This window comes from Clytia hemisphaerica, unplaced genomic scaffold (assembly GCF_902728285.1).
Source record: "Clytia hemisphaerica strain Z4C2 unplaced genomic scaffold, Clytia hemisphaerica genome assembly, whole genome shotgun sequence".
Taxonomy (NCBI): Eukaryota; Metazoa; Cnidaria; class Hydrozoa; order Leptothecata; family Clytiidae; genus Clytia; species Clytia hemisphaerica.
This window is the reverse complement of record NW_027103551.1, coordinates 704,902-732,821: the sequence shown is the minus strand read 5'-3', so window position 1 is coordinate 732,821 and position 27,920 is coordinate 704,902. Positions and strand designations below refer to the sequence as shown.

General features: G+C 38.3%; 3 protein-coding genes and 1 long non-coding RNA gene across 6 annotated transcripts in view; 3 read left to right on the top strand and 1 right to left on the bottom strand.

Moving 5' to 3' along the window:
• Nucleotides 1–27,920, top strand: part of LOC136800190 (uncharacterized) — an 88,110-nt gene that overhangs the window by 59,384 nt on the left and 806 nt on the right. The gene's annotated exons all lie outside the window — the stretch shown is intronic.
• On the bottom strand, nucleotides 191–27,561 carry LOC136800188 (uncharacterized). 3 transcript variants are annotated; one of them, XM_067056809.1, is made up of 9 exons: nucleotides 27,440–27,561; nucleotides 6,058–6,120; nucleotides 4,552–4,946; nucleotides 4,016–4,267; nucleotides 3,255–3,611; nucleotides 2,532–2,885; nucleotides 1,937–2,341; nucleotides 1,215–1,502; nucleotides 191–798 (listed from the first exon to the last, which is right to left on the bottom strand). In XM_067056809.1, the coding sequence occupies exons 2-9, from the start codon at nucleotides 6,103–6,105 to the stop codon at nucleotides 657–659; spliced, it is 2,241 nt and encodes a 746-aa protein (XP_066912910.1). In that variant the 5' UTR covers nucleotides 6,106–6,120; nucleotides 27,440–27,561; the 3' UTR covers nucleotides 191–656. The 3 variants fall into 3 exon arrangements, with proteins under 3 accessions (XP_066912910.1, XP_066912909.1, XP_066912911.1); XM_067056808.1 differs by lacking the exon at nucleotides 27,440–27,561 and adding an exon at nucleotides 6,312–6,403; XM_067056810.1 differs by lacking the exon at nucleotides 27,440–27,561 and adding an exon at nucleotides 6,312–6,403 and having other exon boundaries at nucleotides 2,568–2,885.
• Nucleotides 14,029–16,596, top strand: LOC136800074 (coiled-coil domain-containing protein 186-like). The gene is made up of 2 exons (XM_067056683.1): nucleotides 14,029–14,383; nucleotides 14,612–16,596. The coding sequence occupies exon 2, from the start codon at nucleotides 14,893–14,895 to the stop codon at nucleotides 16,594–16,596; it is 1,704 nt and encodes a 567-aa protein (XP_066912784.1). The 5' UTR covers nucleotides 14,029–14,383; nucleotides 14,612–14,892.
• Nucleotides 20,495–23,036, top strand: LOC136800329 (uncharacterized). The gene is made up of 3 exons (XM_067056962.1): nucleotides 20,495–20,986; nucleotides 21,394–21,491; nucleotides 21,719–23,036. The coding sequence occupies exons 1-3, from the start codon at nucleotides 20,495–20,497 to the stop codon at nucleotides 23,034–23,036; spliced, it is 1,908 nt and encodes a 635-aa protein (XP_066913063.1).

Below are 27,920 nucleotides of genomic sequence, written 5' to 3'. Positions count from 1 at the left end.
ACAATACAATATACAAGCTCCTTTCTGGTGAGAACTCTTTTCCTTCTTAATTCCAATTTTCATCCTTTCGCCTATTCCAGAAAACCGTTTCACCAAAAGTTAGTGTCATAGAGCAACCAGGATTCAAATCTTGTTCGCTGTTTGATTTTTAGCCCTTCGTGAATATCCTGACAAATCTTTCTGTTTCTTCCTTTAGCTTAATGTCTCTGTCGATCCGTTCCGCCAAATTATTTTGATCTCGATTATATGCATTAAGCAGTCAAGGAGTCAAGATTAATTCAAGATGTCTGCTCTGGTATATAATGTTCCCAGCGAATCGCCGCGTTTTTGCATATTACCGTATGTTCGTCTATTGATTTCTGCTTTGTCTTAGTAGTTTTGTCTGGTAATGTTCCTCGCAAATTTTGATACTGTGTCGTTATCGTGAAGAAGTCCATTGTAAAGTTTCCGTCGTCCTTTTCGTCTTGTTTCATGTGTGTTCTATCTGACCGATTTAAGGATCAAAAATTGTTCTCATCGTGTTCTCATCAATAAAATATATACGTGTCAAATAATCCAAAATGTGTTTAAAAATATCCAATGTGTTTAAAAAAAGTTAATATCCATAATTCTTTAAAAATATATACAAAAATTTATACGGTAAAACAGTTATTCATTTATTGAGAGATTTTATTGGACAACTTGATTTGCGCCCAAATGACGAACAGCGGTAGAATGACAGCGAAAAGGAGACTGACGTAGAGCGAGATGACGTATGAGGTTGAACTGATCACGTGATTCACAAGGATCGGTGTATATCTATAAGGAGAAAATAAATTGGATGAGATTCCCAAAACCAATAGCAGCTTATAACTTCAAATAAAATACAGTTGACTCTCTCCAATTCGATCTTTAACCCAGCTGGCACACAACGTTGTTTCAACGTCCATCTAATGTTCACAACGTCCATATAACGTTAGATGAACGTTGAAACGACGTTGTGTGCCAGCTGGGAAGGAACCAAGAATTTTCTTCGAAATAGAAAAGGATCCAAATTACAGAGAGTATTATATACTACTTTCTAGCTGAGATGACCAATATTTTTGTTCGAATTATTTGAAAGATTCGAATAGTAGAGGTTTGAGTTAATTAATCCTGTCTGATTTGGGTAGGGATTCATACGCTTTTCCATCATCTGTCAAAGAAAGCAAAGTAAATTGGTAGAAAGCCCTTACCTGAAGATGAAGGCTGCAGCGTTAGCATTAAGGCTGATTGTACAGCAGAAAACCAACACTGAAACCCTCAAAACCAAAAATGCATTTCTCTTTGTCACGTTTCTTGAAATCATACCGAGGACTTTAGATAGTAAGATTCCAGCTTGGAAGTCAGCAATAGACATAATGATCAGCGGTGGTAAGATAATTGCCATGAAGAAGCTAACGTATACTTCAATGATGTTTGAAATCAAATTAATGCCAAGTTTGATGACTACATTTGATCCTTGTAGTAGGAATGGAATATATCTAAATAGAAATGTGAATTCAATTATCGAGCTACCGTCTCACATCTAGACGTTTGACGGACGTTGATATAATTTTATGTTTTTGTTTGTATGACCGGCAAACACCAAAGGCCAAGTTGTAGCTTGCGCTAACTATACAGTTAAGTTATCACTGATTCGGGCCTGCACTCAGCAATCATTTAGTAACTAATAACTTATGTGCATCAAACTCCTTGAGACCATCGAGAAGAAACTTTTTCATTCATTATCTTCCAAGGAGAACGTTGATGATTGACAATTTATATGGGGACCCCCTTGTATGGGGAAGCGCACGTCTAACCAAATGAGCTAGCTATTCCCTCTGGTTCGTTCATTCCCTTATATATATGTTTATTTACCAAAATGCTTGTAAAAATATTTAGCATGTATCAGAAAGCATTGTTGGCAATGACATACCCTAAAATTGTTGCATGACCATAATTGATGTACAGTACCATTGCGAGCGATGACGTCATCGTTAAAATAATAGATTTCCATGAAGATTGTCCAATGATATTTCGGATTGTACTTAGTATAGCTGTTGTCAATGAACCAATAATATGGACCAGGAAAATGATGGCAGCGACAATTATGGGCATACGAATATAGGCTAAAGGTGACAATACCACGCTGCTGAAAGCCAATACTTTTGAGGTTATAGGATAGTTGGTAGATAGCCAGTCCATCCAAACTTTAACGAAAATAGGTTCTCGCTTAGCTTTGAAGACTTGGCTACCGATTCCAAACCAGCTCACTGCACTTTCCAGGGTCGTTGGCTTGTACTCAGGTTCCCAAAATTGTCCGAAGAAATCAAACAATTGTCTAAAAAATAATAAAATAATAAGTTCTATTTAATAGATAAAAAAGATAATATAATAATAAATTCTTTTCAATAGAATCTAATTTCATTGTCTTATATAGGTTTGAACACATCTGAAAGGAGGGCTTACTCAAAACTAAAATTGGGAGGAGGAGGATAACATTTTAAGATTATTAGAGGAGTTTAACTTACCCGATAATTTCGAAGCAATAATCATAATTCATATACATTAAAATGGAAAACGATATTGCCAATATCCAGATGATGACCGCTTTCTTCAAAGTTAAGACAACAGTGAAAGGTTGACTGAGTGCATCAGATATTTTTGTTAGCTTCTTGGATAGTTTATATTTAATCATAATTGGAACGTAGAGGACGTAGTAAACAGAGACTTCGAGCAAGATGCTGCATATGATTTTGCCGCTGGTGCCATTCATGACAGTTTCCATGACAGTAGAAATCATTGTGGTGATTGCTTGCTGCACGAAGTTAATGGTTTGTCTAGTCATTGAAGTCTCTTGTTTTGGTGCTGGTCTAAATAGGTTTCTATAAATGAAAATTGATAAGTGCGTTAATTTAAGCCCGCAGTCCAAGTCGACCCGAAGGCTTTCTTTTCTTTAGCTGTCTACCCAAAATTAAAGAACAGCACCATTCTTTCTCTAGATTTCTCCACTTATCCTTGATCATTCCCTTTAGTGATGTATCAAGTACAATTTCGGAATCTTTGACATGACCCTGATGAAAGTGGATTTGGTCAATTCGGACATCTCATATTCCGAGTTTTTTTTCTCGAAAATGAATAACCGGGGGAGACGTTTATTCGATACCTTAAAGTAGTTTCATCTGTAAATTTTTTTTCTGGAGTACCATTTTGTATTCTTTGCCTAATCTTTTAGATATCGTCGCATAACTTACCCTAAGACTGCCATAAAGTATCCATGGTTCATGTACAGTGTGGCGGAAAATGTCATTGTCGTTACCAGTATGGCGATTGCGTTTTTCCATGTTAAAAGAACAAGAAACGCTTTTTTTATGAAATTTCCGATTCGATAAACAAAAGCGGGCGTATATGACGCCATGTCGAATTGCGGGATACCTTCTATGCATAGATAACCGACAAACAAGATAAAAGGCGGAATCAACAATGCGCATACGAAATACGCATATAGGTATATGGCGTAAAATATTGCGCTAAAGATCTGACCGATAAGTTTAGCGGTTTGTCCGAAAAATGTTATCTCTGGTTTGAGTTCCTGTTCCACGTCATCATTTCTAAATAAGAAGAAAACACGATCTCTGTTATGAGGATTTGTCTTAAAAGTGATGAAACCTTTTGCTAATATTTTTAAGGCTTTTAAAACGTATCGTTAGTTGAAGGTCCTACTAGATTCATTTGTTTACTATTTTCATAGTTAATGTGCATACTTTTTTGGGACGAAGAATAGGGCAAGTCACGAGCATCACTTGCCTCGTTTTGAAATTATTGCCATAGTGGTTAACTCCCAGCGGATTTTATTAAAGCTACTTCCTATTCATAAAAAAATCATTTAATGTCTCAAGGGACACAATCACCCTGGTAATTGTTTGAATACGAGGCAAGTGATGTTCGTGACGTAATTTATGAAAAGTTCTATATCTGGTACAAAGCCAGAGAAAGTAAAATTGAGAAATCTCACCTGAAAATTGCCAAGAAACTGATATAGTTATACACGCAAGCTGTGACGGCAATCATGGTCAGGGTCAAAGTCAGTTTAATCGGTAATAGTCGGAACACTCTTCGCGATCGCACCAAAGTTAGCACACAAGTCACAAAACATACAGCTGTCGATCTGATATTTTCAGACGACAAAGATTTCATATTAAACTGGATTTGACCATTTGTGGGTTGAATTTGGGTGTCCAAGACTTCTTCAGTACTTTGGTAGCTGCTGTAAAAGTTATGTTAAAATGATTTTATTTCATGGGTATTCTTTCATTCTGGTGTCTATAGATCAGAGTTACAAAAGCAATTAACAGTTCTCTAAAAGGTTAGGAAATTTTTCGAAAATTCGTTCCACTTTTTCAACAACTTTGTCTATCTAGTCTATCTAAGGGTCGATTTTCTTAGGTCTGGTCAGTAAATACCCATTTAATCTCCAACCCCAGTAACCCCACATGATTTGTTTAGCGATGAAACGAATTTCGTGGGAAGAAATATTTCAGAGAAACTTACAAGTATTCGTAGACTTGGATATAACCCACAGCAAAGAAAATCCAAAACATCATAAATTTAAGGATGGATGACACATTGATAATTGGAGAATATTCCTCATCATCAAGTGCCTCAATATCGGGTTGTGGTGGATCTTCTAGATACACTTCTTGGTTCACTTCAGCCGGATCGGTAACAGTGTCCTGAACTGTTTCGGTAACAGTCTCCTGTACTCTTTCGGTCGGTGAAGGAACAATAGCCTTCAAAGAGGCTACATTTTCATTGTCCTCCTTTTGGAGGTGCTTTGGCAATAGTTTGCCACTTTCCAAGCATTGATGCTCAGATGATGCCATGGCCGATGTGGATGTCTTTGGATGGCTTGCCATAGATGCTATCTCTTTTTCTAAACCATCATTCTAAATATTGAAAAGTAAATTTGGATTTCGGTTTTGTTTGAAAACATATCCAGATTTAGGAAAATAATTAAATGAAACTTATAGACCCAAAGAGACCCTCTCAGTTATTTCAACGGTAAGGACGTAGTTTTATTCACAATCGCAGAACTGCAAATTTTTTTCCATACATGGACGGGAGTATCATCGACGGTCGGGAGTATCTCATCTTTGTTGTTTGGTTTTGTTGTTTGGAATTGCGTAGGCCAGGGTTGCTAGTAACGGCTTGTCACTGTGCCGGGTGCATACTCGGGGCCTTGGGCCCCGCAGGGTTGCTAGTAACGGCTCGAATTTCAGTCAGGTTAAAAAAAGGGCAATTTTACCCATATTATAATAACATTACCCCCCTCTTTTTTGTCATTCTATAAGTATTTTCAAATTTTGTGTTCTGCTGTGCAAGTGTGGCTCAACGGATAGCGCGCTGGGTTTCTGATCAGAAACTCTTTCATTTGGTGGGTTCGAACCCCGGTCGGGTCGATATTTCAAGGTTTAAGTTAAGTTTAAGATACTCCCGCCCGTCGATGATACTCCCGACCGTCAAGATGAGATACTTCCGCCCTTCGATGATACTTTTGACCGTCAAGATGAGATACTCCCGACCGTCGATGATACTCCCGTCCATTTACAGAAAAAAAATTTGCCGTGGAACCGTGGAAAACTGCGAAAAAAACTTTAACAAGCCATATCTTTCCATCTCTACGTCAAGATGTTCCAGGAGGACAAAAAATACTCAAATGATGTACATGTTTTTGATAATTTTGATATCTTCGGATGCTCTTAGCTTTTTCACTTTCAAGCCTAAAGATGTTTATAACATGTTCTTATTTTCCCCATTTTTATGTATTTTTGTCCATTTCCCTAAGAAATAGGCTGTTTTCGAGTCCACGAAACCTTAAAATATTTATAACTTGTTCTTAAAATTTTGGCCATCGAAGCCTTATGTTCTTATATAATTTATTCTTATAAAAAATGTGTACAGGTTTTTAAGATTTTACTGTGCACTCACAGTACATGAACATCAGTAATAAACTTAGTTAAAACGAAAGAAATGATATCTAATAATAAAAAATCTTACCTCGGCAATGATTCGGTCAGTAAATTCCTTTACTGACCCTGTCGACATTTTATAAGAGCAAGTCTGAAAATAAAACAGATCAAAAATTGAGGATAGTTATGATATTATGGAGTTTTGGTCATTGAAGGTAATTGGATACAACTTGAGTATCTTTGGTTAAGTGAACGTAGCTGCTCGCTTTTCTCGAATAAAATATGTACAGACAGAAGAAACTTATAAAAATTGATCAAATGTTTCTATGGAAAGAAATATACCTGTTCCTAAGAGAAACTTGCCAATTCTGTTATCTTTTACACAGACTTTACACTATAATATATTCTATTTATTCGCAATTACGATTTTTTTCCAAGCAACGTCTTCAGAATAAATAGAACATTCTAAACTAAGTTGAAACTTTTGGAATTCCACTTTTTCATGGTTGCGGAAGTTAACGTCAAATATATTTTACGAGAAAGAAATTTGACGTTCTAAAAATATAATAAATCATCATAAACATGACCCAACCTCGTCCAAGTGTATCCCAGGCTTTACTTATATTGCTTTATGGCGCTATCAGTAACTATAAAAAAGCTGATGCTACACAGTAAAAAATGTTGAGGCGTGACCTTTATTTTTGATAGAGATTGATAGTTCATCAAAGTTGGGTCACAAATTCATTTGAGTACAGTTTTTAAACTGATCAAAATTTGAAAATAAAATTAAATCTAGGTTTAAGAACTTTTATTGACTAAATTCAATAGAACAGCTCTTATATTGAGGATTTACGGTATCCGTACAATCTTACTCTCGTGTGCATTATAAGCGCCGGCCCGTATTTTCAGCAGTCAAAAGAAGAGTCCCTTTATTTTTCTCTGAAATGGACTGGTCTATATAATTAGCTTATTTTGGGGTTGTTTAGTAGCACAATTTCCAACTCCTTGGGAAGTCCCCTTCCCCGTTTATTAAAATTTGAAGATTATTCCAACCCTCTTCGTTTATCAGGCACCTGAGAGTATTTATGGAAACTATAAAAGAAACTCCCCTGTCTCGATAATCTAGAGCATAGATCCTCTCTATGATTGCATCATAGTCTCTGTATGACTCACACTTGTGGTGTCTATCGCTTTTGAAGTACAATTTTTGAATTTTGAAAGCTATTCGTTATTTTTTTTAAATTCTCTCAAGAGGTTCAAATGTCTTAAAATGCCTGATTTAATACCCCTATGGACTCCGGTACATAACGGATCTTCGGATGCTCCTGTCCAGTAGTGTAGACAAGTAGGGCGCAAAATTTGTGTAGGAGAACAGATTTTCATGGCACCTGTAATTATCTATTATAATATAAAAAGATAATTATTGTGTTAAAAAAAAGTCTACTACTACTGCCTGTCCTCTTATAAGTCGCTCACAGATTGTAAGATATCACATTCGACGCTTTTCACTAGATGGTTTGTTGCTGATTATACCTGGTACGGACGGACACTGGAAACCATCCAGTGAAATGCGTCGAATGTGATATCTCACAATCTGTAAAAGGTCTTCAGCTACAGTCGGCGAAGAAATATTTGGCACAAAAGGGGTATTTCCTCAAAACAGTCCGGAAGTTTTAACCCTGATTTTTAACTTACGACTTACAATCATGGTTGAAATATATTGAGAATTCCGGTCATTTTAACGTTTTTCAAGATTTAAAGTTCCGGCGAGAAAGTCAATTTTGGGCTATCTCTTTAATTTAATTGAATATTGCAATTTGGGAGGGGTTGGCAGACTTCCAGGCTATATTCTGAGCCTTATTGGACTATTTGAACCTTTGGATCCTCAGACCCTAAGGTCGTAAGTCTTAAGTCTAGCGTTAAAACCCAGAGTTAAAACTGTACTCTTCGAACCTACTTTAGAGCACTTACAAATAGATTGGGGTTTCAAAATTGCCCGGTGAATTTCTCTTTTCTCCCAAATATTATGACCTTGATTGTAGGACCTTAGGATTTCAGGATCTAAAAGCTCAAAAATGTTCCAATAAGGTTGAGAGTATAGCCTAGAAGCCACTTAACCCTTCCCAAATCGAAAAATCCAATCAAGCAAAGTGGAAGTACTGAAACTGCAATTTTCGCCCGACCTATAAATTCTGAAAAACGTTAAAGTAATACCCAAAATTGCCAATATATTTTGGTGTTGATTTTAGTTCTGATAAATTAAAAAGAGCTAGCTGATAAATCGATTAAGATTTATACGGTTAAACGTTCAAAAACTCAGTAGCGATTCCTAAAATTGCCTTATCCTTTATGTAGATCTTATTCAATAAATTCGGCGGTGCTCAGAAATGCCTAAATAGCAGCTTATCTAATAGACCGACTGGAGTTTTTCTTGAGAAGCTTGTACCAACTGGAAATACTGAAGTAAACAAAACGAGGCGGCGCTCCTAATTAGCTTCTGACTTGGCTTCCGACCATAAAATTAGGTGTTGGTACTCAGAGGTGCCTAAAAAGCAGCTTCTAATACACCCCTTCTCACAGACCCACTGGGAACCCTTCCTACTGGAAGAAATTGGCCAAAATATTGTCCCCATTGTTTCTGGCTAGAAAATAACGGAATTAAAATCCCCAGCCATAAAAAACATGGGAATATCGACCCCCATCGAGTTTTGGTCTGTTATCTTTACCTCCACTGGCTGATAAAATCCCGCCGGGTCTGTGAGAAGAGGGTGTTCTAATAGACCGACTGAAGTCTTTCTTGAGAAGCTTGTACCAACTGAAAATACTGAAGTAAACCAAACGAGGCGGTGCTCCTAATTAGCTTCCGACTTGGTTCAATATTCATAACCATAAAATTAGTCCTGTGAGTAACTAGTAGGAGCTTTGCTCTGGTGAACGTCTTATGATTTGGATATTCGTCACTTTATAGGAATTTCAAGAATTACATATGTCTATGGTTAATCAGATACACCTCCTTGTCACAGACCCACTGAGAACCCTTCCCAATTGAAAAATTGTCCAAAATAACGTCCCCGGTGGGAAATTATCCTCCAATTTTTGTCCCCACTTGTTAAGTTAATGTTTGAATCTGTATATATAAAAAAAATTTAAAATCAAAACAAAACAAAAATTTTATAATTTATGCAATTTCAGTAAAATTTATTCAATTTAATTTAATTTATTCATGACATCATAATTTATTTTCATTAGCTAATTATTTATACTAATTTATTCATGACATTATAATTTATTTGACCTTTGACCTTGACCTCACTTCTTAGGCTACCATTATGATGAGTCATCATGTTGGAATTGGCATGCCAACATGGTAGACTTATGCATAAAAGGTGTGTCTCAAAGTCAGTCTTGCTAATGCCACTAGACAGTAAGCATCATGCAACTTAGTCATTCATAAATTCAACATGGCTACCATTGTTCCATGTGGCACTCAGTGAGCACGCATTCAGTCTCAGCCTCTGCTCACATTTTGATTTTGGATTTGATTTATTCATGGTTCATTTTGTTTGTTTATACATTTGACCTTTTCATTTACCTACTGGCATCATTTCACAGCATCCACATTTGGCCAGCTGGTAAGTTTCTTTCACTGACACACCTTAAGTTAGGACTTCTTTACTTTTGTGACTTAGATATTATTCATCTCAGACATTTTATTTATTTCCTACATAATTATAGATTCACTCATAGACTTAGGCTTATTTTCTTTCATTGTCAAACTTTATACTTACGCTATTTTCATTTTACATTATTTAGTTTGACGGTTTATCAATATCAATACAAATCGTACAAAACTCGCCTGATTAATGCCCGCCAGCACCGGTAACCCCACAGTCAAACAGATCCAATCATCAAGGCGACCAGTCAATCAGACCAATTCGTCATCCATCACTCAGGCAATCAGTCATCACTTATCAACATCAAATGTCCTTACGCAGATCGACTAGAAAGACCAAAAGAATATCGGACTACAGTGTATTCAATTCACTCGGAAGGTCATCACTAGACGAATCACCGGAAACATCCGAACAACTACTGGACACATCTTACGAATCACCAGACACATTCGACAAATCACCGGACACATCCGACAAATCACCGGACACATCCGACAAATCACTGGACACATCTGACAAGTCATCGGACACATCCGACAAATCACCAGACACAACCGACAAATCACCGGACACATCTTACAAATCACCGGACACATCTGATCGAAGTCAAGAGGATACCTTACCAACTGAATCCAAGCAAGTTGACATCAAACCAAAGGTACCCCATTCAACTCAATCTGATATCGAGCTATCAAGGCACATCATGTCTCCCAAAGCTGAAGTGGAGGCAGAAATACTCATCGAAGAGATCACGGACCTCATCATCGAGAATCCAATTTCATCAGACACACCATAACTGAGAATGACGCTATTGTCACCCAATTGCTAGACTTACGAATTCCATTACGAAACTTCAAAAAACTCTTTAAAACTGAAAATCTGAATAAAGAACTTATTGAAGGTATAGAAAAGACCCTTCAAGACATCAGAGAGTACTTCAAATTAGCTCGTGAATTCAAGCAAGCTGCGACAGCTGCCCAAGTAAAGCAAACTACAGATGCTCAAAAACGACATACCGAATCAATGGAGTTCACTGTGACTGAGATAATACGCTTGTTAACTGAACTTACCACATACTTTCAACAATCACTAGACGACATAACCGATGCTGAGCTAATCGAGATAAAGAATGACAAGTCACACAAAACAGACATCATCAACAAAGTCGTCAAAAAGTATGAACTTATTTTACAAACTGAGTTTACAAAAACTGAAACAAAAAACTGTAGTTTCAAATATTGGTGTCAATTACAAACTTATGACATCTTTGAAAAGTACCTTTTATGAATCATTGGACAAACAAATCAAAGATCGAGATGTATATAAGCAAAAACTTTTCAACAACTCAAAGCTCAACATCACCCTCCACAAGTTCTCTGGTGCCGACACAGACGATTTCTACACATTCAAAGACAAATTCAACAAATTGCACCTACACACGACACCAAAACACCTTCTACCAGAACTCTTAAAGAACAACTTCCTTAAAGGACCAGCACTGAGTATGGTCAAGAGCATGAACGACATCGACAACATCTGGAAGCAACTGAAGTTCGCCTACGGAGACGTCAAGATGATGCTATCAAAGAAGATCAAACATGTAGCTTCAATGGAACCATTATCTAAAAGCAAAAATCATGAGTTGGCACATTCACTAAGCCGGCTCATCACCGCCATCAAAGAGATCATCCAACTCGCTGAAATCCATGGTATCGAACAACATCTCTACTACAGTGAAGGCTTACACCACATCTATAGTCTTCTCGGTGAACCAACACTTACAAGATGGCTACGCAAAAGTACAGATGAAGACTTCACACCAAGACAATCATGGTACCATTTTGTCAAGTATCTCGAACAAGAACAGAAGCTACAACAAACCAAATTGACTGTCACCCAGACGTACCTCGACAAACCCAAACCACCCAGGACTGACAGAGGACCTAACGGCAAGGGCAGATCAGGCTACTACAACAACCCAGACAATAGACTGTGCAATATCTGCGACTCCGAGCCTGGACAAGACAATCACCTTCCCTCAAAAGGTCCAGCCGGAAAGCAAATCATCCAATATCACACATGTCACAAATTTGCTGAGTTGAGTCCTGCCAACCGTTATGCTGTTCTCCAAGCAAAAGGATACTGCTATCAATGTCTCTTCCCAGGAGCAAGCATCTCACATGGGCGACACAAAGAAGGCAAATGTCAACGTGACTTCGCATGTCCGCACGCATCACATCAAGACTACCCACGTAAACATATCCTTGTCTGTCACGATCACAAAGACACGGATGCAAACAAGAAGCTCCTCGAGAAATACAAGTCGAAGTACCTGAAGAATCCAAACCTACCACCATTCACAAAGAACATAAGTCTTTCATTCCATTCGTGCTTCAAAACAACGCCTTCAGCAAATCCATCCACTTCACCAGACTATCAATCAACAAGTGACGATGAAGGCATCTACCTACTTCAAAACGTTGTCATCAACCACAAGGTATTCACAATTTTCTTCGACAGTGGTTGCAGTGACTTTATCGTGAAACACAGTGCAATCAAGAAGCTTGGTACGAATGTCACTGAAGAGTCATCAGAGATCACATAAATTGGTGGAGTTGGCACCTCGACACAAACAGCACGTGGAACATACAACGTCCAGATACCCATGATGAATGGCCAACTAGCATCCCTCAGAGGCGTGTGTATGGACCAGATCACATCAACCTTTCCACGATATCCATTGACTGAAGTATTCCAACAAATCTGCAAGACGTACTCAAAAGATCCGTCAACTCTTCCAAAGCCATCAGCCCATGTTGGTGGAGATGTTCATCTGATGCTTGGTATCAAATACAACAGGTATTATCCTAAACTTATATATCAACTACCTTCTGGTCTGGCAATCTATCAATCAGTCTTTCGCAACGGTGATGGAGGTTCAGGCATCATTGGTGGTCCACATCAAATTTTCACCGCCATTCACAATCAATTCTATGGCACCTCTAACATGTCAGGATTCTTCACCCGTCAATACAAAATCTACAAAGATGGGATCAATATCAACCCAGATGCATCTCATCTCTCATTTCCATCCAGAAGTATCAAACGTTTTGAAACATCTGAATCAACTGGCTCCGAAATTACTTATCGCTGTGTCAGTTGTCGAAATTGTAAAGATTGCAAGAATTCAGAACACCAACGTGAAATCAGCATCAAGGAGGAAGTTGAACAGAGCATCATTGACGCTTCACTTGACATCAATCTGGACACCCAAACGATAATAGCTAAATTGCCCTTTATCGACAGACCATCAAAGCTCGCTCCCAACAAAGACATTGCTTCTCGTATCTATTATCAACAACTGAAGAAACTCGATCGTCCAGAGAACAACAAAGACAAAGCCGACATCCTTGAATCGGAAGCCAAGTTGCAAAAGCTTGGGTACGTTGAGTATGTCGAAAACCTTGCACCCGAGCAACAATCAACACTGAGGGAAACAACCAACCAAAATTTCATTCCATGGCGTGCCGTCTGGAAGGAGAGTTCTGTCAGCACTCCGTGCCGTGTTGTATTTGATGCATCGCATCCAACATCATCTGGTGTCAGCCTCAATGACATCCTGGCCAAAGGACAAAACAACTATAACAAACTACAAAATCTTCTCATCCGTTGGTCAACACACCTGATTGGCATCCACACTGACATCCGAAAGATGTACAACACCATTAATCTACATCAAGAGCACTGGCAATTCCAGAGGTACATATGGCAAAAAGACTTGGATCCATCAAAAATCCCTAAAGAAAAAATCATTAAGACGCTCATTTATGGAGTCAGATCATCAGGAAATCAAGCGGAATGTGGTCTGCGATCCATTGGTCAACTCTTCAGCAAGGAGTACCCTATCATCAAAGAAGTCAACCGTATCATCAAAGAAGACGTTTACGTTGATGACTGTATCACAGGAGAGTCATCCACCAAAGAAGCATTCAAACGTGCAGATGAACTACAGTCTGTCATCAACAGAGGAAACTTCACTCTCAAAGGCTTCACTTTCTCTGGAATGAAACCAACCGAAGATTTATCAGAAGACGGTTCAAGCATCTCTGTTGGAGGAATGAGATGGTTCCCTGAAACCGACGAACTCACACTCAGTATCTCAGACCTCAATTTCTCCAAGAAGAGGAGGGGAAAGAAATCTTCAAAAGCATCTAACATCATCCCGGACAAGCTAACACGTAGAGATTGTGCATCCAAAGTTGCAGAAATTTTCGATCTGACAGGGAAAATGTCACCAATCGTTGCTTCAATGAAACTCGATCTTCACGAATTAACAGCACGACAACTTGACTGGAATGATATTATTCCTGATGAACTCCGTGTAGGGTGAACTGCACCCTAATTTAATTTGATTTAATTACTTTTAACAAAACATTCAAAATACAAAAAGAACTTAACGTAGGACAATTATATTTTTTATTGCATCGCAAATGACTTGTACTTATATTCCCTAGGCAATTATCGTAGGCAATTATCGCTAGATATTATATCAATTTTTTACAATTTCAATTCAACTCATTCATTCAATTCTGAAACTTACACAAGAAGGATGTATGTGGAAGATGTTGAGATGTGTTTTTAGATACAAGTTTTAGAGTTCAATATTTCAAGTTCAAACTTTTATCAATCATTTCATGTACCTGTATTCACTTGCCTTCAAATTTGGCATGTGGCTATCCGGTACGTTTGCCTCTTTGTTTGCCTTTGTGTCTTTCTTGTTTGCTTTTTGTGCCTCCTTTTCATGCACATTTAGGTTGGGTCCGGTTTAGGTCTGGACATTAGGCTAGGGTCATTTTTAGGCATGTTTTTTGTTAGTCAAATTTAAGTTCATTTATTGCATTCAATTATTGTCAATAATCAATTTCTCTAGTTTATTTTCTAATTGTAATTTTTCAATCAATTTTTCAGTTTGAACATAATCAACCAGTTACAAACGGAAGCTGATTCCAATCTTTGCTCAAATTCCCCAACATTCAAACGGAGTCCTACGTCATTCAACGGGAACCCGCCCATTCAATTTCAAACACACGGAATCGTTCATCAATCCAAGCGAACATCCGTCTTATCAATCGGTGATCCATTCAGTCAATTTGGTGATCCACTCAACAACGTCCACTCAACAGGAGACCTATCAATTTGGAATCCACTCAACAGGACACACCCAATAATTCACATAACGGGGATTCAACATGGCAATGAACCTAAGACCACTCGAACGTATAGACTACACTGAACCAAAGGAGAAACGAGACGTTCGACCAAAAACCAGTATAACCACATCCAAAGATACACCCAAAGACACATCCAAGGTCACGCCCGAAGTCACACCCAAAGATGACGACACAATCGAGGCCACGCCCAAGGATGACATGCCTGAGGAACTGAAAACGATACCTCAAGATATCACTCAACTCGAAATCGATATCATGGTTGCAATCGAGGATATTGATGACTTGATTGATGAGAATGCATCCTTTGATGACGTCACTACCTCGAAACTCGAGCAACATCGAACCAATCTTCGACGATTACGAAATATCCTCATGAGAAATCATCCACAGTCTGACCTGCTTTCCGAGATCAAAGTCACCTTGGATGTAAAAATCAAATCCTATATCAAATCAAACAAAGGCGCGAACAACAACACAAAAGTCTTGCAAGACAAAATGAAGCAAGACGAAATCCAACGAAAACAAAGATCAATCGAGTTTCTCGTCAACAACATTAATCGAGATCTGAAGGAACTTACAGAACAATTTTCCAAAGATACAGAAACTGCAACTGACGAGGATATATCGAAATGGAAGAAGGAGATACCCCATCTTTCATCAAAGGTCGACAAGGTTGCAGACAACATCAAAACCCTCATGCAAACACGAAGCTCTGATGCATCTTACGAGACAACACTCAAGAACATCAGCGAACAATTCGAAACGCTATTCGATCTCAAGAAGAGTTTCATCTTAGACATCAATGATGAGCTTGCAGCCAGAGACATCGAAAAGAGTCGCGACTTCAATCGTTCTCGACTAAACATCAAAATCGAAAAGTTCTCCGGATACGACAGTAAGATCGATTTCTTTACCTTCCGTACGAACTTTGAAAAGCTCCATCTGAAGACAACACCAAAGCAATTCTTACCTGAGCTGTTAAAGAACAACTTCCTCACAGACCACGCCCTTAACTTAGTTCGCAATCTTGATGACATCGACATCATATGGGAGAGATTAAAAGGTGTCTATGGTAACCCAAAGATGATGCTATCCAAGAGGCTTCTTCAACTTCAAACATTGGACGTCAGCAAATCAACGAAACCTGAAAAAGCTATCGACAGTCTTACCAAAGTCATCAACGTGCTTCAAGATTTGATGAGATTAGCACAAGAACACAACATTGAAGAGTACCTATACTATGGTGAAGGACTCAACACCATCTACCAGCTGATCGGTGATGTACAAACAACGAAATTCCTAGACACCATCTGTACCGACGACCTCGAGCAACAAGAAATCTGGTCAAAACTCATATCCTTCCTGGACCATCAGAAGAGGATTCATCAACAAAGACTTATGATCCAAGGACCAACATCAGATCCAACCAAGAGAGATCCTCCAAAGAAAGACTCACCACCATTCAGACGAGGTCCATCATCACACCACACTGATGGTCAACAGAATCGTCGTCCACCTGATCAATCAACTCAACTGCTTCATATGTCAAGCCACAAATCATGTTGCAACCAATGGACCACAAGGAAGCAAGATCGTCCAATACTTCGCATGTCCAGTATTCGTCAACATGACTCCTATCGAACGTTTCAATGCACTCAAATCCAAAGGACTCTGTTTCCAGTGCTTGTATCCTGGAGCCAAGTACGACCAAGGGAAACATAAGGAGGGACGTTGCCAAAAGATCTTCTGCTGCAAAGATACTCTCCATGACAAGTTTACTCACAAGAAACACGTGCTGGTTTGTGACGAACATAAATCTACCCAGGAGAACAAAGATCTGTTTGACTTCTACAAATCAAGATGCATCAGCAAGATCCAACAGTTAGAAGCCTTCACCAAAGACATGCGTCTCACCTATCACTTCACCCCAGACGAACCAGAGCCCAATGATCATCAAGCCATCTACGTGTTGCAAACGATTGAAGTTGACCAACAGCAATTCACTTTGTTCTACGACAATGGATGCAAGAATTCTGTCATCAAGTTTGATGCAACCAAACGACTGGGTAGCAATCGAGCCAAACAGATCATCTCAAGACCAATTCCAGTTGGTGGCGTTGGAGGTGTCACAACACAATCAACACATGGAATCTATACCTTCTCGTTACCACTGGCAACCAACAATGGTGCAGAGATGACTGGAGTTTGTCTCGACACACTCACTGCGACCTTTCCCTTCTATCCATTGCAAGGAAAAGTGGAGAACGACATTCAGCACAGTTGGGAGGACTCTGGCCACGACATCAATCATCTTCCAAGACTGCCACCAATGGTTGGAGGAGACGTCGACGTGATGATAGGTATACGTTATCTTCGTTTCTTTCCTAAATTCATCCACCAGTTACCTTCTGGCTTGACCATCTACCAATCACAATTCAAGAACATCGATGGATCTTATGGGGTGATCGGTGGTCCCCATGAGGTATTCACAAGTATCGAAAATCATCATCACTCAACTTCGTCACAGTTTGTAGCAAGTCAACTGGAAGCAGCAAAGTTCGGGTTCTACATTGATCCAGACATTCGATTACTTGGATCAGCTACCTTCAGTGAGGTTCGACATGACTTGTATTTCACTAACAACCCAACTTACCAAATCAACAACGACGAATCTGAACCATCAACTTCATACATCACCAATCTTAATGAGAAGTTCGAATCAGTTGGTACAGACCTTAACTATCGCTGTGTCAATTGTCGAAAGTGTTTAACCTGTAAGAACCATTCTACAGAAGATTCCATTAGCATCCAAGAGGAGGTCGAGCAAGACTTGATTAATCGCTCCATCACTATCGACCCATCCAATTGTTCATCGATTGCTAATCTTCCACTAATACACGACCCTCTGGTCAAACTGGCACCAAATCGAGACATTGCACTTCGCGTTTACATACAACAGCTTAAACGTTTGGAAAAGCATCAAGACGATAAGGACGACATCCTCTTCTCAGAGAAGAAACTGCAACACCTTGGATTCGTCGAATATGTCAAGAATTTGCCCACTGACATCCAAAAGCAACTATCAGAATCTCAGATCAAGAATTTCATACCATGGAGGGCTGTATGGAAAGGCTCTTCTATATCGACACCGTGCAGAATTGTCTTTGACGCTTCCATGCCGACATCGACTGGATTTTCACTCAATGACGTTCTAGCAAAAGGAAGGAACTCAATGAACAAGCTACTCGAAATTTTTCTGAGGTGGAGAGGACATCGCATCGCATTTCATACTGACGTACAAAAGATGTACAATTCCGTTAACCTTAGAGAATCAGACTGGTGCCTTCAACGTTACCTATGGCAAGAACACCTTGATCCAAGTCAACCACCAGAGGAGAAGGTCATCATGACACTGATATATGGTGTCAAATCATCCGGAAATCAAGCCGAAACAGCACTTCGAGAAACCGTCAAAATACATCGCAAAGACGAACCAGAGGTCGCTAGAGTCATCACTGAGGACGTTTACGTCGATGATTGCCTGTCTGGGGGTGATCAAATCAGTACCATCAAACTTCTATGTCAATCAATCGATCAAATTCTATCGTATGGTGGATTCACATTGAAAGGATTCACAATATCTGGAGAAGAACCGAAAGACTCTCTAACAGCCGATGGCACCACAATCTCAGTCGCTGGAATGAAGTGGCATCCAAAGAATGACCTCATATCCTTCGACATCAACCTTGACTTCGCCAAGAAATATCGCGGTAAGAAACTTGGTGAATGCAAAGAAGTACCAAAACGACTCACCAGAAGAATCTGTTCATCAAAGGCTGCCGAGATTTTCGACATGACAGGACTGCTTACTCCTATCACAGCGACGTTCAAGCTGGACATTCACGATCTCGTTCAACGCAAATTAGCATGGGATGACGAGTTACCAGCCAACCTTCGTGACATATGGATCAATCATTTCGACCTCATGGAGGAGATCAAGACGATCACATATCAACGAGCCATTGTTCCACAAGATGCAACATCACTGAAGATCGACACCCTCGACTTTGCTGATGCCAGTCCATCAATGATCTGTTCAGCAATCTACGTTCGATTCCCAGTACCAGATGGCTATTCTTGTCAACTCATCTTTGCTCGATCAAAGTTACTAAACGATACAACACAACCAAGAGGAGAGCTGGCAGCTGCAGTTCTCAATGCCCACACAGGAGAGGTTGTTCGAAAAGCCTTCAAGCAAGATCACATTGCACACAAGTTCACTGACAATCAAATTACACTCCATTGGATTTGCAACGAAAGTCGACCACTCAAGGAATGGGTTCGGAATCGGGTTGTGGAAATCCTACGCTTCACCAACAAGGACAGCTGGAAGTACATCAAATCAACAGACATGATAGCTGACCTTGGTACAAGACGTAATTCATCACTAGATCTGATCAAACCAGATTCACCTTGGTACAACGGATATGCATGGATGAGGAAACCATCATCAACGTTCCCCTCGCTGTCACCAGAAGACATCTCACTGGATCAATCTGAACTCCAACAAGCATCCAAAGAAGTACGTGCTGCTCAAGTGCATCACATATCATCCAATCAAGACCAGCTTCAGAGGAGGTACGTATTTTCCTCCTATCTTATTGATCCAAACAAGCACAAATTCAGTACAGTCGTTCGTATTATGGCGCTAGTCTTCAAATTCATCGATATCATCTTCGATCCAAAAAGGAAACAATCTATTTCTTCTCGTACACGATCAAAATGTACAAACACTTCACAAAAAGCTTTAGTTATTTCAGATTCATTGCTTCGACGAGCAGAGCAATATTTCTACAGGAAAGGAACATCAGAAGTCAAAGAGTTCGTATCATCATCAAAGTATTCAAATACCTCAATCGAAAAGGATAGAATTCTCACATACACAGGACGAATTCTACCAACTGATTCTGTTACCATCATTGGGAAGGCTACACAACGAATGCTAGATCTTCAATCGACGTCATTCTGTGTCCCAATCTTGGAGAAGTCATCACCAATCGCCTACAGCATCGTCAACGACATCCATTGGAACCACATCACTGCTTCACATTCTGGTGTGGAGACCACTTGGAGATATGTTCTTCAGAAAGTTTTCATCATCGAAGGAAGGAGCCTGGTCAAGTCAATTCGATCAACTTGTGAAAGGTGTCGATACCTTCTCAAGAAAACCATCGACGTATCAATGGGACCAGTATCACCTGACAACCTGATGATTGCTCCAATCTTCTACGTATCTCAAGTCGATTTGTGTGGTCCATTTGAATCATACTCGTATCACAACAAGAGGGCCACTGTCAAGATCTGGTACGCCGTCTTCTGCTGTGCTACTACCACCACCATCAGCATCAAATGCATGGAGGATTACTCGACAAACGCATTCCTACAAGCATTCACTCGACTATCGTGCGAAGTTGGGTATCCACGTCGACTGCTCACTGATGAGGGCAGCCAACTCGTCAAGGCTTGCGAAACACTTCAAATTGATTTTCAAGACATCCAACGTCGTCTCTTCAAAGAATCCAATGTCGATTTCAACACTTGTCCAGTTGGAGGCCACAATATGAATGGTCTCGTAGAACGAAAAATTCGTGAAGTCAAGAAGTCCATCCAAAAATCAGTCTCCAATCAACGACTATCAATCATGCAATGGGAGACATTCGCATCTCGAGCAGCAAACAGCATCAATGATCTACCATTAGGCATTCGTGACTACGATGGAGACTTGCAATCATTGGATATCATCACACCAAATAGACTGAGACTTGGACGAAACAACGACAGAAGCCCAACCGGTGAATTCAGATTGTCAGGAAATTCATCAAAGATCATTCTACAAAATCAAGCAATTTTCGATTCTTGGTTCGAGCTATGGTTAACCTCACACGTCCCAGGACTTATCGCCAAGCCAAAGTGGTTCAAATCAGACACCAGCTTAAAGAAAGGTGACGTTGTTCTATTTACCAAGCAAGATTCACCGATACGTTCAAATTACCAGTTTGGAATGGTCGAATCCGTTGAAATCGATCGAGACGAGAAAGTTCGAAAAGTTAAGGTTCGTTATCAAAATGCTTCAGAGAATACTCATCGTTTTACATTTCGTTCGGTTCGAAATCTTGTGGTGATTCATCGTGTGGATGAAACCTCTATGATGTTGTACCTTTATAATGCTAACCAATTTGCCACCTGTGGTGGGGCAGTGTAGGGTGAACTGCACCCTAATTTAATTTGATTTAATTACTTTTAACAAAACATTCAAAATACAAAAAGAACTTAACGTAGGACAATTATATTTTTTATTGCATCGCAAATGACTTGTACTTATATTCCCTAGGCAATTATCGTAGGCAATTATCGCTAGATATTATATCAATTTTTTACAATTTCAATTCAACTCAATCATTCAATTCTGAAACTTACACAAGAAGGATGTATGTGGAAGATGTTGAGATGTGTTTTTAGATTCAAGTTTTAGAGTTCAATATTTCAAGTTCAATCTTTTATCAATCATTTCATGTACCTGTATTCACTTGCCTTCAAATTTGGCATGTGGCTATCCGGTACGTTTGCCTCTTTGTTTGCCTTTGTGTCTTTCTTGTTTGCTTTTTGTGCCTCCTTTTCATGCACATTTAGGTTGGGTCCGGTTTAGGTCTGGACATTAGGCTAGGTCATTTTTAGGCATGTTTTTTGTTAGTCAAATTTAAGTTCATTTATTGCATTCAATTATTGTCAATAATCAATTTCTCTAGTTTATTTTCTAATTGTAATTTTTCAATCAATTTTTCAGTTTGAACATAATCAACCAGTTACAAACGGAAGCTGATTCCAATCTTTGCTCAAATTCCCCAACACTCCGTCAAATGTGGTTGGACAACTTCAAAATGATGAAAGACCTCGGAGAAGTACGTTTCAAACGCGCCATTGTACCAGAAGATGCTCTCAACACAGACATACACACATTGGACTTTGGCGACTCAAGCAAATCATTAATTTGCACCTGCATTTATGCACGATTCCAACGGAAAAATGGTTCATTCTCCTGCCAACTTGTGTTTGCAAGAACACGCACAGTACCAAAAGGACTCTCATTGCCACGTGCTGAACTACTTGCTGCACTTATCAACACTCACACTGGTGAAGTAGTTCGTAGATCATTTGGAACACTACACAAGTCCTCACTCAAATTCACAGATTCACAAATTGCTCTCCATTGGATCTCCAATGATGAAAAGCCACTGAAGTTGTGGGTCAGAAACCGTGTGGTAGAGATCAACCGTTTCAAGTCAAAAGAAGACTGGTTCTACATACCAACAAACAACATGATTGCTGATCTTGGAACCAGACGTGGTGCAACCATTGCTGATGTCAGCCAAGACTCAAAGTGGATGAACGGTATGGACTGGATGAGACTTCCATCGACGGAATTTCCAATCAAATCTGCTCAAGACCTGAAAGTAACTGACTCGGACATCAAAGAAATCGACAAAGAGAGGACAATTCTTGTTCATCATGCTTCAATTACACCTGATCCAATTCAACTTGCAAAACAGAGGTATCAATTCTCCAAATATCTGATCGACCCTAACCATCGTAGATTTTCAATCACTGTTCGCATCTTGGCATATGTTATTCGATTTTGCAAAAGTTTCATATCAAAATGGAAACAAAAGAAAACGTTGATTGTCCAAACTTCTAAACCACTCATCCTATCAAATGAAGAAATCATCAGAGCTGAAAAGTATTTCTATCAAAAGGGCACAATGGAAGTACAACATTTTCTACCAAAATCAAAGTATGACAAAATCTCACAAGTCAAGGACAACATTCTGATGTACACTGGCAGAATCTTGCCAACAACACAAGTTTCTGTTGTTGGACGTTACACTGACACCATGAAAGACCTCACATCAACGACAATTTATGGTTCCAATCCTAGACAACAACTCACCAATTGCTTACAGCATTGCTTCAGAAGTTCATTGGCACGATCCAAACACTCAGCATTGTGGCATCGAAACAACTCTACGACACGTTTTAAAGAAATGCTTCATCATCAATGGCCGAAATCTCATGAAAAGGATCAAACGCTCATGTCAAAGATGTAGATTTCTGGAAAAACGCACCGTTCAAATGGCAATGGGACCCATCCCAATCTTCAATTTGACAATCGCACCATCATTCTATTTCACTCAAATGGATTTATCTGGTCCTTACTCATCTTATTCACCGCACCATAAACGTACCACTGTCAAAGTATGGTTGATTGTGTTTTGCTGCTGTTCAACAAGTGCAGTGAAGATCAAGACAATGGATAATTACTCAACAACAGCCTTCATCCAAGCCATTACACGCTTTGCTGCAGATCATGGATTCCCAAAACGACTAATGTGTGATGAAGGAAGCCAATTGGTTAAGGGCTGCAAAGAAATGAATGTCAACCTACTTGATTTGCAGCACCATCTCAGCAAGACGAAAGTCGATTTCCAAGTATGCCCCGTTCAAGGACATAATATGAATGGGAAAGTTGAACGGAAGATACAAGAAATAAACAATTCCATCAGTAAATCACTCAACAACCAAAGATTATCTATTCTCCAATGGGAGACATTAACAGCTTCAATTGCTAACCAAATCAACAACTTACCCTTGGCTATTGGAGATGTCACCGGAGATTTCGAGTGCCTAGACCTCATTACACCAAATCGATTAATGCTAGGCAGAAACAACGACAGAGCAATCGACGGGCTCATACTATGCGATCATCCCACCAAGATCCTGAAGGATAACGAAAAGGTATTCGATACATGGTTTGACGTTTGGCTCACCGTACATGTTCCAAAATTGGTCAAGCAAACGAAATGGTACGTAAGCGATCAAATTAGTGTTGGAGACATTGTTTTGTTCATTAAACATGAATCATCATTATCAAACAAATATACATACGGTTTGGTAAAGGAATTGGAGTTTGGAGATGACTTGTTGCCAAGAAAGGCAAAAATTGTATATAGAAACGAAAATGAAACTGTTATGCGCGAAACCCATCGTGCTGTACGTGGACTGGTAATAATTCATCATGTAGATGAATGTGATTATTTACATGAACTTGGCATACTAGCCAAAAATATAGACTTCGCTTCCAAAGTTTAATTTTCATTTGGGGGAGTGTTAAGTTAATGTTTGAATCTGTATATAAAAAAAAATTTAAAATCAAAACAAAACAAAAATTTTATAATTTATGCAATTTCAGTAAAATTTATTCAATTTAATTTAATTTATTCATGACATCATAATTTATTTTCATTAGCTAATTATTTATACTAATTTATTCATGACATTATAATTTATTTGACCTTTGACCTTGACCTCACTTCTTAGGCTACCATTATGATGAGTCATCATGTTGGAATTGGCATGCCAACATGGTAGACTTATGCATAAAAGGTGTGTCTCAAAGTCAGTCTTGCTAATGCCACTAGACAGTAAGCATCATGCAACTTAGTCATTCATAAATTCAACATGGCTACCATTGTTCCATGTGGCACTCAGTGAGCACGCATTCAGTCTCAGCCTCTGCTCACATTTTGATTTTGGATTTGATTTATTCATGGTTCATTTTGTTTGTTTATACATTTGACCTTTTCATTTACCTACTGGCATCATTTCACAGCATCCACATTTGGCCAGCTGGTAAGTTTCTTTCACTGACACACCTTAAGTTAGGACTTCTTTACTTTTGTGACTTAGATATTATTCATCTCAGACATTTTATTTATTTCCTACATAATTATAGATTCACTCATAGACTTAGGCTTATTTTCTTTCATTGTCAAACTTTATACTTACGCTATTTTCATTTTACATTATTTAGTTTGACGGTTTATCAATATCAATACAAATCGTACAAAACTCGCCTGATTAATGCCCGCCAGCACCGGTAACCCCACACCACTGAAATAATTCAATAAACAAATCCTCACTGTAAAATATGATGGAAACAAAATAATTGAAATCCCTAGCCATAAAAAAGCATGGGAATACCAATCCCCATCGAGTTTTGGTCCGTTATTTTATACCCACTGGCTAAAGAATTCCTACCAGGTCTGTGAGAAGGGGGTGTTCAGATCGAATAAATTTCAACTCACCTTCCCTGCTGAAAGACTTTTGTCCTTTTCTATTTTTTTATATAAATTTTCAACTGATTGCAATATACTTCTCAACTCATATCCAAGACAAATCAAGAACAAACTTACTTCTACTCAGTTGAAAATATCTTTATTTTTTACCGATTGTGAAAAAAGTTTTCTGGTAACTGAATTGAACGAAAATTATTTGACGTCAAAATTATTTTTTTAGTATAAAGATTGCTCTGACGTAAACTGTTTCGTTGGTTTTTCTTTTTTGCTTCATTATCTGACACAGATATGAATATCAGAACTCAGTTCATTCAAACATTTAGGCTTAGAAAAAGTAAATAAGAACATTGTAAGAACATGACCAGCCTGGAAACTAAAGAAATTTTCAAAATATGCTGAAAAATAAAGTATCTGTATTCATTAGAAATTTTTTTAATTGCTGTAATTCTCTTATTTCCCAACTTTAAAATAGAGCAGGTTTGCTCGACTTGTGGGCCAATTTTTATAACCAAAGCTCACTCTATATATTTAAATCAATAAAAGCAATAAGAACATTTTACGCTCAAAGTTATTTTGAAAAAAATAAGCACATCTAGCTCTTAGATTAAGTCACTCTAGTGAAAAGAAAGGTGTGCAAATCGGCGCAGATATAAATAATCCAGTTTTTTCATTACAGTAAATAACTGATTCCGAAAAAATCCGATATTTGTATAGCTTCTACTCAAGATTCTCAAGTTAGGCCTTTACCAGTGAAACACTATAAAATTTCCAAAAATGATGACAAATTCAAAAATTGCGAAAAAAAAAATTTTGAAATTTAATTTCGTATTTAGGAGGGTGTTAAATAAATGTCTGATCGTTACCAAAAATAAAAACCCGCAATGTTTTTTTAAATTTACAATTTTGCGTATAGGCAAAGTGAAAAACTGGAAATTAGTAAAGCTCGTGATCAAAAGTTTTAACTCTTGTTGTGCTCAAAGCAACAGCCTTTGAAGGCTTATTAATTTATGTAATTCATGCAATAATTAAGCCGTGCACCCGCGTGCACCTTGTTCACCGACCATAAAATGCTGCGTGAGTAGCGGTCTTTATTTGGCGGAGAGCCGGACTTGAAATTTCGAAAATATCTGAGCAATACAATTTATGAAATAATTTTTGCAATTTTCCCAAACCAATGTCATTTAGAGTTTTATTGTCAAAAAGTAGCAAGAACATGATCCACATGATAGATATAAGGGCTTAAGACTTGGTTTGATTTAAAAAATGTGGTCTAGAGATATTTTATCATGGACGAGCTTTCATCAAAATAATTTTAAATTTTGACCAAAGATGCATATTATTAATGTTTTCCGAGATAAAAAAACATTTATTAAAATTTGATGACGTCATCACTTTTAGGCCAAAAAACTGAAATCCTCGAAAAATGCTGACGTCATCAAGATTTGAAAATTCTTTTGAATTATTTTGAAAATTTGCATTGAAATTCATCTTTGGTGAAAATTTGCATTGAAATGCATCTTTGGTGAAAATTTGAAATTATTTTGATGATTCTATCAAAAGTTATTCGAATTTCAATTTTTATGACGTCATCAAAATAGCGTAAAATTGAGGATTTTTGCGAATTACGCAAAATTTCTAAATAAAAAAACATCTGCCTAAACTGAATCTTATTCTAATTAGTTATACGCTTCATTTGAGCCTTAAACGAGCTTATGAAAATGATTTGTATCGTTGCAAGAATTTTAAGCTCCACGGACCCGCCTTATTCCCCTGGAGAATGGTAATCCGGGGGGGGGCACTCAATTTCAAAACGACGGTATGTGCTGCGCAAAATCTGCTTGTCGTACCCATACAGTGCAGTTCAATATGGCTGAAAAGGTACCCTTTCATTGGATTTTCTCATAATTTACCCAATCCTTATAGTGCACTATATTTTTCTGCTTGTAAATCTGCGTGAAAAAAGAAGCTTGGGAAAATTTCTGTTTCAAAGAAAAACTGAGAAAATTATTCTTGTCAGCTGTAATTATCAGACAATAGAAAATTTTTCAAACAAACGAGAAGTAAAAATCTTTCTTTTTATCAATTATTTTGAATTTGTTTGAAAATTCGACCCTTCCAGTGCAATCTCACAGAAACACACCCTTACAGTGCATTTTGGGATGCTGAAAAACCCCACCCACCCTTAAGCGCGACACATGACGTAGGTCAGATCATATAAGTGCCACCCTCGGGATGGTATTAGATGCTCAATAGTGTCTGATGTCTTATCCTAGAACAATTCATTGTGGGATGAGGCAGCTGACCACTCTAACATCAAGTTTATAACGGAGATCTAATGATAATCTATCATACGATAAAAGAAAAGTAACACTCACCTCTTCTACTGGATGACTTGCTCTGTTTCCAACTTTTACGATATTTAAAATTTCAACTGATTGCAATATATTTTTTCAACTCATTACTAATAAGGAATCAAGAAAGACACTCCAGTCACTCAGTTGAAAAATTCTTCTTTATGTTTTTAAATTTTGACTTTCCAAAACGTTTGAAACAAAAATTAAAATTGACGTCAAATATTTTTTTACATTGACGAATTTATAATTTATGACGTAGGCTACAGAAAAACCTGTTTGTTCTAAGTCAAATTTTTTTTTTTCATTTGTTCCTGGGTTTGAAGCCATTGCATTTTTATCTCGTAATTCATTTGTCCTTCGATTTTGAAGTCATTGCAAAAATCACAAATTTATTTGGATATACATATAATAGAAATCAAATATATTTTAAGATGAAAAATCTGATAAACAGTGAGCAATGACCAAGAGGGAAAAGAAAAGGTAAACATGAAACTGAAACCCT